The sequence below is a fragment of the Sorex araneus genome, chromosome 6 (assembly GCF_027595985.1).
Source record: "Sorex araneus isolate mSorAra2 chromosome 6, mSorAra2.pri, whole genome shotgun sequence".
Classification (NCBI taxonomy): domain Eukaryota; kingdom Metazoa; phylum Chordata; class Mammalia; order Eulipotyphla; family Soricidae; genus Sorex; species Sorex araneus.
This window is the reverse complement of record NC_073307.1, coordinates 123,138,510-123,151,686: the sequence shown is the minus strand read 5'-3', so window position 1 is coordinate 123,151,686 and position 13,177 is coordinate 123,138,510. Positions and strand designations below refer to the sequence as shown.

Below are 13,177 nucleotides of genomic sequence, written 5' to 3'. Positions count from 1 at the left end.
AACACAGTATACATTGTCTGGCAATGAATAGTTTTGCTATCCTGAGGTGAGTTTATGTTCTAAAATGATCATTTACTATGAAGTTCAAAAGACGACATCAAAACTAAGAAATAATTTCTCATCCCTTCTATATATATATGTGTGTGTGTGTGTGTGTGTGTGTGTATATATATGTATATATATATATATATATTCTTTAAGAGTCCTATTTGCTCCTAATGTCAAAGCTTTGAAAATCCATCTTCTACTTTATTCATATATACAATCTCAAAATCACAAGCCTGGATCTTATGATTTTGCTTATGGTCCACCGTTCAGGAGGGATCCTTGAGCACAGAGCAAGGAGAAAGCCCTGAGAATCACCCAGTGTGTCCCAAATCCTCCCAACACCCCAAAAAGAACTGGAGACTTAGAAACAGGTTTATTTAGAAGAAAATGTGTTCTATGAGCACCATAGAAATTTTGAGTTGAATTTATTTTTATTGGGGGGCTTTCCAAACAGTACTCAGGAGGCTGGGGATCCCTCTGGCAATTCTGAATCAATCAGGCCCATGTTTAAACGCAAGGCATGAAAAGGCAGTGCTGTTCAGGCCTTGGAGTGCCAGGGATCAGCCAGGACATGCAGTGTTTGGGGACTTCAAGGGTTGTACCGGGCAATGCTCAGAGTACCATACACTACTGGATATCAGACCAGAGTTGGCTGCATGCAAGGCAAAGGCCTTGCTCCCATGCTATCTTTCTAACCCTGTGTATATATAAAATTTTAAGTGCTTTTGACACACATAAGTTTACACAGCTTTATAGAAATTCTGCTATATATAGATTTCTGACTATTAAGTCTCAGAAGGACTAAAGAAAAACTCACAGATTGCTAATTGCGAGAACTATTTTCACTGAATGATAAACATCAGCTTTAAGTGTTACGATCAAGTAAATTGTGAAAAAAAAAATACATAAAGGAAAGTGATCAGAGCTTGAAGGGACAACTGTAACAAATGACTATTTTGGAACAATCAAAGAATTGTTTGAGGAACTGGTTCTAATTCAAACAACATACCATATCTCTACCAACTGAAATTATAATTACTAATATTTTAATGGGCTGGAGAGATAGCACAGCAGTAGGGCGTTCGCCTTTCACACGGCCGATCCGTGTTCGATTCCTCTGCCCCTTTCAGAGAGCCCAGCAATCTACCGAGAGTATCTAGCCCACACAAAGCACAAAGGAGGAGCCATCCCTCCTGTCCATACATAGCGGCTTGAGAGCACCGAACGTGAGCGGTGAGAGAGAGAGCGAGCTCTGCCCCAAGAGCCCGTGAACAACACCCATCACATCACCCCTTCCACATGCGTGCGTTTAAATTTTTTACAGATGCTGGATCTTGTCAAATGCTTTCTCTGCAGCTTTTGACATTATATAATTTTTATTTTTTTCTTGTACTTATCTGATTTATTAGGCTGATTGATTTGCATATGTTAAACCTTCCTTGCATCTCATCTCCAATGATTTAATGCCACTTGCAAAGCAAACAGAAGCCAGGATAAACAAACAGAACTAAATCAGAGTAAGAGGCTTCTGCACTACAAAAGAAACAATGACCAGGATAAAAAAGATACCCCACAGACTGGGAGAAAATATGTGCCCAGTACCCATCTGACAAAGGGATAATTCCCAAGTATATAAAGAACAGATAAATGTTAACAAGAAAAAAACCAACCCATCCAAAAAAAAAAAAAAATAGGGGGAAGAAAGAACAGAGATTTTCTCAAAGAAGACACATAGACAGGTAGATGAAACAATGTGCATGACTGATCATTTGGGAAATAAATGCAAAGCAAAACAACTAGATATTGCCTCATACCAGTGAGACTGGGACACGTGTCACAAAAATGAAACAACCAATGTAGGCATGGATGTGGAGGTAAGCAAACCACTTGTTTGTGGGAATGTCAAATGGTTTAACCTTTCCAGAATACAACACAAACGCTTTTCAAAAAACTAGAAATGCACTTCCAAATGATCCAGTAATCCCACACTGGGCATCTACTCCAAGGGTCCAAAAACTACGCATAAAAGACATTTCCACTCTTTTGTTCACTGTAGCCTCGTCACAAAGGCCAACATCTGAAAACCACCGAAATGTCCAAGAACATGTGCCGAGTCTGAGCAGCACCACAACACTGCCCATGCCCAGAATGTCAGGCCTGCAGAGCTGGACTAACTGAGCAACGGACTCTCCTGAACACTACTTGGGAAGCCACGTCCCATAAAATCGCCAGTTACCTTATGATATCCATTGCCTGGTAAAGTATTTCAGATTGGTCAACTCCAAAAACTTTCTTAGCGCCAGCTTTAGCAGCAAACATAGACAGGATTCCAGTTCCACAACCTACATCCAAAACTACCTGGAAAAGAAAAATGATGCTAATGAGAAAGTCATCTGTTATAAAGTATTTATATGTCATGGTGTTTCTGGATAGAAATAGATGAAAAAAAAAATTTCAACATGATTCAGGGGAGGAAGGGGAGTGCTGAAAGTGGTAAACTGATTTGCATAATACCCTAGCAGTAACAGTAACACTGTAAACTACAGTGCCTAAAAAGGGAAAGAAAAAGGGGGCCTGCCACAGATGCAGGAAGATGGGGCTTTAGAGAAACTGGGGACACTGGTAGAGGGAAGTGAACACTGGTGAAGGGATTGGTGTTGCAACATGGTATGCCTAAAATACAATCATAAATAATTTTGTAGTCCACAATTACTCAATAAAAACAACAATAAAATTAAAACCTTTTCAATGTGACCAATTAAATGTAACAGTAATTTACTTATAGAAAACTGAAGATACAATTACAATAGATTATTTAAATTCATAACAACAGTTTTTACAGTCATTGCTGAATGTGAAATTTAAGATACTTTATATGAAGTAAGTAATTTACATAGACTTTATAATAGAGAAATATTGTTTGTTAAATACCTACTGCAGTGTATACTCTATGCTTAAATCATTATGAATATTTGGCGGGGATGCCAAGGGATCAGTCCCAGGACCTCCTATAGAAGAAGCATACCCCTGATCCCCATTAATTCTAAATTTTAATGGAAATATTTTCGTGAATTGAAATAACAGGAATTAACTTAAGAGGGACACCATAATCCAATACAATGTTTTTAAAAAGTTTCTAATCTAGTGCAATTTAAAAGTTATAAAACACACAAAGAGGAAGAAAATAATCATAAATCTTCCATTTAAAAAATTATTTAATTCATGCGGGCAGGCTTAAGGGGTGACTGGGAAAATTGGAAATAATAGTGGTAGGAAGGTGCAATAGTGATGGGATCAGTGTTGGAATACTGAAAATCTGCAACAAATCATCATGAACAACAACTCTGTAAACCACAGTGTTTATATAAAGTGTAAGGGGAAAATAAAACTTAAACTAAAAATGCACTTACTCACTGCATTTTAATGATAGGTACAATAAAAGTAAATAGCGTCTAGATTGTAAAAATGATTCTCAATTATTGGTGACAGAAAAAATTATTTGAAGAATCAAAGTTTAGATGCTATTAGGTGCAGGCAGAAAGTCACCATATGAAATTAAGAATTTAATTTTTAAAATTCTCATGAAACTATTTTTATGAAAAATTAAAGTTTTTCTTTTAAGTACCAACATATACATTACTGTCAAGATAATGTCTTTGCTACAAGTAAAATCAGAGCAAAAAAAGTTGCATACTACACAGTATTATAAACAATGCCAGTATATTAATTTTAAATATATGGCATAAATTGGTAACTAGATGTATATAAATGACATGATAATAAATGATAAGTTCCCAGAAATTCACTGAAATAAGAAATTTGCAAAATTCAAAAAACATTAGTAGTTTAATTGCATGGTATTTTAACAACGGTGTCTGGACTATCGACATACAGTTTACAGAAAACAAACTGGCAGCACTAATACCATCCAGAGCATCCTCATTAACTTAGGAGTCCACTACTAGGAACATATCCAATTACTGTTCTCTCAGATTTATTTACTGATATTTAATATCAGAGATATTTCTGTGCAGCACTTATTTCTAATATAAACAACCATAGATTTTCATATATTGGATATGTGAGCCATCAATGAATGCTAATAAGGAATTATCCATATGAAAAACTGTTACAGGGCTTTAGAGTATAAAGGGTAAGGCACTTGCCTTACATACAGCTGACCAGGGTTCAATCCCCAGCATCCTATATGGTCCCCAGAACACCACTAAGAGTGATTCCTGAGTGAAGAACCAAAAGTAACCCCTGAGCATTGCCAGGTATGACTCCAAAACAAAATAAAACAAAATTCATGAGTGAAGAAAAAGCTAAATACAGGGGAAGATATGTCCCTTATTCCAACAACCCAATTAAGACCAATATATTCAGGGCCAAGCGTGTGCCTAAGTGTTGACATAATCAAACATAACCTTTGACTCATGACAGACTCAACGAGGGAGAGTTAAGAGACTAAACTGAACACTTTGTAAAATGAAAGAATTCAATTTTCTTTTTCTAAATGAATTTTTAAAGAGAACTGATTTTTGCTGTAGATGATAATCAAAGATATAATAAGGCAACTAACAAGGATGTTCCTCAACATGCTACAAATAGAAATTAATTATAAGTGGCTGATAACATAATTAAATGACACTCAACGTTAAATTAAATCAGAGAAACTCTATGACCTCCAAAAAAAACTTCATAAATTGTAACAAAAAAAATCTCAGAATAGACTAGGGATAAAATTATGAACATTAAAAAAAATTAACTTGTACTATATATTGCCTAGTATGACAAAGAAGCTAGTGCTATGATATGAAGTTTGTCAACCTAATGGAGACAAATGAAACAGGAACAACAGTAATAAAACTCAGAGAAACATGATTTTACCCATTTAAGGTAGTATATTTAAATAATTATGCTGTTACTAATAAATTAATATGCAGCTTGGTTCCTGCCCCAGTTAATTTATTTTTACATAAAGTTAACATATTCAAATTACAAGGTACAGAGTTAAGGGCAATAGATTAAGTAAAGCCCCTCAGATTTTATTTCTCAAACTATAGTAATAAACCAACAAACAAAAACTCTCAGATTTTTTTTTTGCCCATTTTAAGGCAAGTCAATTAACAGATTGGTTTTAAGTCTTCTCATGTGTAATATGGAAATAAATACTAGCCCTACCTACAAATGGCATGTTACAGAGTGACAATGAGCCAACACGTTAAAAGCAATCAATAAATTACCAAATGCTATTCAAATATATGGTAGCATAAAACCTCAATATGCAAATAAAAGGGCTCTTGATTATGAGATACAATCATAGGACTGGAGCGACAGCACATCGGGTAGGGCATTTGCCTTGCATGTGGCCGACCTAGGTTTGATTCCTCCGTCCCTCTCAGAGAGCCCGGCAAGCTACCGAGAATATCCTGCCTACACGCCAGAGCCTGTCAAGCTACCCATGGTGTATTTGACATGCCAAAACCTGTAACAAGTCTCACAATGGAAACATTACTGGTACTCGCTTGAGCAGATCAATGAACAATGGGGTGACAGTGCTACAGTGCAGTGCTATCATAGGAAACAATGCCCAAAATGTGCTTTACGGAGCTAAAAAAAAATCAATATACAGTATTTTACATTACAGTATTTCTGAAAAACCATATATTCAAAGCTAATTACAACTTGCTAAGTAAAAAGCAAACATCTCAGGAAAAGAATTGAAGAACGCCCAATTTACAAAAAATTCCCTCTATTTTTACTTTAGCAGACTTAAGTGAAAGGAATACAATTACTATCCACTGTGTACATGCTTTCCATTGTTAAGCATTTTGTGTGAACCAAGTCTTGTTCCACATACACAAATATGTGTAAACTCAATATTAATGAGTCTCTCAGAATTTTCTTCTTTATTAATACATGAGTCTCGAATTTCTATATCAAAATACCTGAATTCTGTATTAATACTTGAATACTGAAGAATTTTACTTGAATTCAGAATACACCAGAATTTTCTGTATTAATGCTGTATTAACACTTGATTGAGTCAGAAGTTCCTTCTGTTTTAAGACAAAAATCTACTCAAAAGTACGTTAAAAAACAAAGTTAGCTATTCTTATCTAAAAACTTCTTGCGGTTATTTTTATTAGAAGTATATAAGAAAAGATGGTTCTAAAGTCAGTGAGAATGCGCAACATGCTGGACCATCTGCTTTGCATGACAGAGACCTGGATTAGATCTGCAGCACATTCCCAGGGCCAGGAGCAGCCCCTGATAACTGAGATGGGAGGAGTCCTGAACAGTGCTGGTGGCAGCCCAGAAACAAAACAAAACAAAATGACGGCTCAAAGTAAGACCTAACAGAACTCTAATAATTACAAAATTCACAGAATTTTAGAACGAGGAGTTTAAACATCAATTTACAAATGCGATTCAAAGAGGTTTACCACTTATCTAAACTGATAGGGTTGGTTCCTGAGAATCAAGTCAATTAATGATTCCCATACCACTGACTATTTAATTTCTAGATGAAGAAAAAAATAAAACAGAACACAGTGATTCAATACAAAAATTGAAAAATAAAATCTGGGCATAATTTAACTATAAATAAAAGTCAAGTTTTAAAGTAACACAGATTCCTTCAGAGAATACAAAGTGGTTTTTTTTTTTTAGATGCTATACTAAAGAGTTTTAAACACTTAAATAAACATATGAAAACTATGGGCTCAGGGTGATGGCTCAAAGTGATGAGCTCGGGGGCCGGGGCAGGAATCCAGCGGGGAGGGCGTTTGCCTTGCACGCGGCCGACCTGGGTTCGATCCCCGGCATCCCATATGGTCCCCTAAGCACTGCCGGGAGTGATTTCTGAGTGCAGAGCCAGGAGTAACCCCTGAGCATCGCCGGGTGTGACCCCCAAACAAACAAATAAAATAAAATAAAGATCAAAGTGATGAGCTCTTCAGCTCACAGGACTGGGTTCAAAGCCCAGCACTGAATGGTCCTCTAAGCACTGAGCCAGGACTAGCACTAAGCACTGTCATAGGTAACAAAGAAACCAAAAAAAGAAACAGAACTATATAACACCCTTAAGTTTCTATTGCAGTAACAATAAAAGGCATTAATCTAAGTACAAAGAACTGATACAATTTCTTCTATTTTTCCATCCTGGGAATAGGCAAAAACAAACACATCCCCTCATAACCACTGATAAGTAATGTTTTTACCAAAAGACATCAGAGCACCACATAGGTATCAACAATTCATTCAGCTGATTACAAGTCAAACTAAATAGAAATAAAACTAAATTTCAAGCTATTAAAAAAAAACTAGAAAAAGGATTTTCCAGGGGCTGGAGCGATAGCACAGCAGGTAGGGCATTTGCCTTGCACGCGGCCAACCCGGGTTCGAATCCCAGCATCCCATATGGTCCCCTGAGCACCGCCAGGAGTAATTCCTGAGTGCAAAGCCAGGAGTAACCCCTGTGCATCGCCGGGTGTGACCCAAAAAGAAAAAAAAAAAAAAAAAGAAAAAGGATTTTCCAAAACACCAATGGTGCTACTGTTGTAGAGTAGTATAAAGTACATGAAATAACCATTTTTAAAAGTGTTTTGAAACTGAGGTAAGGGACAGCCATCTAGCTCAAAGGGCTAAAGTACACACTTTGCACTCGGGAGTCAGGTTTTGATTTCTAGCCTGCACGATCCCGCAAGCACCTTATCAGTAGTCCTGGTACCATATGGAATGGTCCTAATACATAAGCAGTTCCATTATCAACATATGCATTCTTTTAAAAAAAAAAAAAAGTGGAGGGGCCGGTGAGGTAGTACAGCAAGTAGGGCATTGCCTTGCTTGTAGCCAGCCTGGGTTCAATTCCTGGCAAGCCATATGGTGGTCTGAGTCCCACCAGGAGTAATTACTGAGTACAGAGCCAGCAGCAAGCCGCTCTAAAATAAACAAAACAGAAAAGTAAACACACCAGAATAAAAAACTAAACATGTGGCTTGGCATGAGGTTTATCTGGCAAGTCTGAAATACATCAAAATTATAGAAAAAAAAAGTTAAAGCAAAAACTAATGGATAAGCAAGTAGTATATGCTACTATAATAAAGAAATTTCTGCTTTCAAAAGAATATACTAAATGATAGCATTTCCACTTTGTCAGGCTCTGCATCTGTAGGATAACATAACCTCTGACAGTTTAGGTTTATTGGGTAACTCCCGTTACAGTGCTCCCATTCCTGTGTGTTTATTTGTAACTTCGTGTTCTGTTGACTTGTAAATATTGTTTTTCTTTTCTCCTTGAGTCCTTTGCATAGTTTATTCAGAGCAATGTCCTTTTTGTATAGACACAGGAAAACTTAGCAAATGCTATGCTTTTGTAACCTGAGAGTCATTTGACTCTACGTATTTTCCTCCTGGGCATCTGTTGTTCTCTAGACCTAAGCCTCAGCTGCCCTTACTTCCTAGCACCCCCAAAAGCACTATCCTGACAAGGGACAGGACTGACCCAGGGCAAGCGGTGAGTTGTGTGCTACCCTGGCATCGAGATGGGCCTGGCCAAAGTGCCTAATGCTTAACTATAAGTTAAGAGCTTGGTCATGGACAAACGCTGTCATGATCCAAACAGTGAGAACTAGACTCGGACCCTGCTAGGGTTAGGAATGACTAATCTGGCCTGAGTGCTGTAGCTGTAGTCTGTGGCAAGATGTTGCCAAGAAAAGCAGCCTTGCAAGCCTCAATGTATCTCTTGCTATGTCCATACAAAAATAACTAGTATTCAGATATGAATAAGTTCTTGGACTAAGGAAAGGAGAAAAACCTTAGAGGTATTTTACCTGCTGGCAGTCAGGAAGGGCTTTGGAATGCCCAGCCCTCAGGAAGGGTTTTCTTATGTTGATTTTGCTACCTGGCTGTGTGTAGCCTAGAGGGCAAGATGAAGAGAGACAAGTAGGGGGAGAGATGAGTGAAGAGGGAGAATCCAGAGAGGTGGCTGTAGATCCAGAGAGAGGCCGGAGCTGGGAGTGCGGGAGATGAGAAAGATGGAAGATTGAATAAACGGTAACTAATCAGCAACCAGCTTGGTCCTCGTTCTTCCTTCGCCTGTCCTTGGCCAACAACCGTCCCGATCCAGCCCATACACAGTGGTTCCAGAGCACCGAACATGGGCGGTGAGACAGAACTGCCCGAAGAGCCCGCGAGCGCACACGCTCCTCGGCATGCTTTAGTTTTTTACAGAGCACCATGACAAGTCTTTCACAATGATAACACCAAACAGAATTTCAACTGCCATGGTACAAGTAGAAAGAACAACTTTTGAGTTGACACTACTTACCTTGTCTTTGAAGATATGTGAATTTTGGTATATAAAATCACGGTAACTTTCTGTTCGTATTTTGTCCTAAGACAGAAAGAGGAAAACATGTGTTTACAGGTTAGTCCGGACAAATAAAAAGTGCTGAGAGAGGAATCACACATTACTTGTTTCCAGAGTTATTATTAGTCTGGGGAAAAAAGTCACACTTTCTTTTCTTTCCTCCTTCAAATGAAAAATGAAAACTCAGAAACACTCTTTTAAAGTTAACGGGTTAAAACAACTTTTCTAATTCACTGAGGTACCACTGCTTTCCAAGAATGTAAATGTTTATTTAGGGGCATACAAGGTTATGACTACCGCTACCATCTAAGGGCTAGTTTTTCTCACAGTGTGAACCCTTCCTTTCCAGAACCCCCTCAACTGCCCCAGCTTTGCAACCTTTAGTTCTGTCCTTAGAGTCTAAGCAATTGTTTCTACTGGATACTGTGTATTTCTCCTGAGAAAATACTTAAGAATGTGACTTAAATTCAAATAAGATCAAAGTTCCTAAAACATACATTTTGTTTTGACTTAGAATATCATTATAATACTGATAACTAAAACTAACAGAATATGAACAAAATGCTTTAATAAGATCAAGAAAGAGAGAAAACACAATGGGCAAATCTAACATAAAAATAAGTATATTTTGGGGGCTGGAGCAATAGCACAGCGGGTAGGGTGTTTGCCGTGCATGTGGCCGACCCGGGTTCAATTCCCAGCATCCCATATGGTCCTCCAAGCACCGCCAGGAGTAATTCCTGAGTGCAGAGCCAGGAGTAACCCCTGAGCATCGCTGGGTGTGACCCAAAAAGCAAAAAAAAAAAAAAAAAAAAAAGTATATTTTTCTAAAAAACCCACTGACCACATCTACCTGCTTTATAATCATGCTTTGTTCCTAGAAATTTCTATGGTAGAAAATGATGCTTACAGGTTCATTAATTGTAGGGCTGGACATGGAGTACAGAGGATAAGGTGCTTGCCTAGTATGTAGCCAACTTTAGGTCAATCACCGCAACGGTCCTGTGAGTACAGAGCGAGGAATAGCCCCTACACACCCTGGAGTGTGACCCAAAAGCCAAGCCCCTCCCCTAAAAGCCTACAATTGTAAGTCATCTTGAGGCCTACAGCTCATATTCTGTGACTTACACATTTTGAAATCTCACATGACTGAGTGACAAAGGCAGGCACTGAAAACTAACATTTTGTTGGTCCATGTACAAAACTGATTACCTTTTTAACTAACTCAGTTGAAACGTATACTGACAGAAAATTAAGCAGTTAGGGATTTTGCTGCTGGGGGGGAAAAAAGAGTACGGAAAAATTACCTCAGGCTGAGGCTAAAGAGATAGCAGAGCAGGGTAGGGCGCTTGCTTTGCATGCAGCCAAGCAGGGTTTGATCCCCAGCACCCGAAATGGTCCCCAGAGTCTTCCAGGAGTGATTCCTGAGTACAGGAGTAAACCCTGAGCACCAGTAAGCATGGCCCAAAAAGGGAAAAAACAAAACAATTATCTCAGGCTGAGAATGCCTTTTGGTTTTACATTATGTGAAAAAAACTACGTTATATACCAAATGCTGTAATATCAAAACTTATATAATCTATATCCCCAAGAAACAATCACAAATTCAGTATCAGAAATTAATAAACCATATATCTTAAGTTAGGCTTATTAAGTCTTTCCCTGTAAGTTTTTAAAATGACTCTAAAAAATGGAACATTTAAATAAAAGCCTTTGTTTCTGTTTGGGGAACACCCCTGGTAGTTTTCAGGACTTACTCCTGGCTGTGCTCAGAGATCATTCCTGCTATACTTGGGAGAACGTATGTGGTACTGGGGCTCAAACCAGGGTCGGCTGTATACAAAGCAAGCTCCTTACCCCCTGTAACTTTTTCCCATTCCCTAAAAATCATTACTATCTAATTTAGGAGCTGTCTTTGTGGGTCTGAGATTTCGCTTAACAGGCTAAATGCATGTTTTGCATGACTAAGGCCCAGGTTCAACCCTTAGCACAACATATGGTCATCTGAGCAGAGTCAGGGTTAACCCCTGAGCACCACTAGGTGTGACCCCAAGACAACGAAAACAGGAAAAAAAAACCCACACAAAAAAACTGTCTTTTAAACACATTTTTACCTTGCTTATACTTTTCATACATTATAACCAGTGGTTTTTGCTGACACAACCAAAACGGAAAGGACGAACATTAGTCAAGAAAGCAGCTGCTCAGAAAGCTCTAACAAACACACTGCCTCCCCACGGCCCTGACCCAATCACGGACATCCTTCTTGCTGTCCTCAGCCCTGCACTGCTACTTAGCTTCACTACCATCCTTCACCAGGTCTCCCATATACTCCCACTCCGGTGCAGTGAAATCAAAATACAACATAGGGCCTTGGACACAGTAGGACACAGCAGAGCTTCAATTTCATAACTGGATTTTTTAATGCAAGAGAAACTCTAAACCTGGAAATACAAGTAAATAATCATGTCTAAAAATCTATTCCAGGGGCTGGAACGATAGCACAGCAGGTAGGGTGTTTGCCCTGGGTTCGATTTCCAGCATCCCATATGGTCTCCCGAGCACCACCAGGAATGATTCCTGGGTGCAGAGCCAGGAGTAACTCCTGAGCATCACTGGGTGTGACCCAAAAAAGAAAAAAAAAAATCTATTCCAACAAAAGGCTAACACATCAATGCAAAATGTGGTAATAAACATAGATTTAAAACATTACCTTTTGCATCAACCTTTTGAAGACAAGAAAAACAAAATTCTAACTTCAGATTCTCAAATAAGAAAGGTATTTTAAGACCAATAAAATGTCATCAAAGCATTTCTACAAATATTTTAAAGAATGAGACTAGAGGCAAAAGAAAAGCTGGAACATAATACGATACTAGTAACATTCTGTATCAATATATGTTCAGATGTGACTGTTCTATAGTTTGCATAAACATTTTAAATTCTAAATTCATGTTGGTGGACAGGAAACATGACTCAGCTATAGACGCAGTAAGGAGGATGCAGTAAAGATAAACTATACTTAAGTTTGTGATAAATATTCTCCAGGATAAGCAATGTTTTTCTCAGCAATAAAAAAAAAAAAAAGTGATGCCTCTCAGATTTACAGGGGTCAAAAATGACTCTTCAGAAAGAAAACTGCAAAAGGACTTTGAAAGTTCATGTATAGTATCCTATCAATCACTAGCATGTATGGTTTTTAATAAACCACTATCTTCATCTCAACTCCAACTTTCATTAACTGTAATCATAATGTATGTACGATGCTATCATTACAATATCTGTAACTAAGCAACAAAAATCCAAATCACATCTCCATAAACACAGGTCAATTCTGGGGCCAGAATGAGAACAGATGGGTAGGAAGTCTGCCTTGCACACAGCGACCTGGGTTTGACCGACAGCACTCCACCCCAAGCCTGACGGAATGGTACAGCACCAGGTTTGGCCCAAAAAACAGAAACAAAAGGACATATCCTTTCTAATAATAAGTCCTATAAATATGATTTCATGATTTTAAATTATTTATGAAAATAATGTAGTATTTTGCTAATAATGCCCTTAAACAGATTTTGTATGTTAAGCACTGTGTGGATAAAAAGAGGTTAAGTATAGCTTGATATCAAGTGCATTCATATTCATTCGTAGTATATAAACTAGCAAAATATAAATTGTTCCTTTTGAGTGGGATGGACTCTTGCTTTCTATGAATACTTCATGTCCTCTTGTTTTCTTGAAGGTGAAGTATTTGCA

At 38.0% G+C, this 13,177-nt stretch overlaps 1 protein-coding gene across 1 annotated transcript in view; it reads right to left on the bottom strand.

Annotated features, from left to right (window-relative positions):
* PRMT3 (protein arginine methyltransferase 3) overlaps window positions 1-13,177 on the bottom strand; it is a 121,590-nt gene that overhangs the window by 93,114 nt on the left and 15,299 nt on the right. The window contains exons 8-9 of the mRNA XM_055143369.1: window positions 9,383-9,448; window positions 2,285-2,406 (exon numbers count right to left, since the gene is read on the bottom strand). Of these exons, the coding sequence (XP_054999344.1) occupies window positions 2,285-2,406; window positions 9,383-9,448 (188 nt within the window). The remainder of the gene's footprint in view (window positions 1-2,284; window positions 2,407-9,382; window positions 9,449-13,177) is intronic.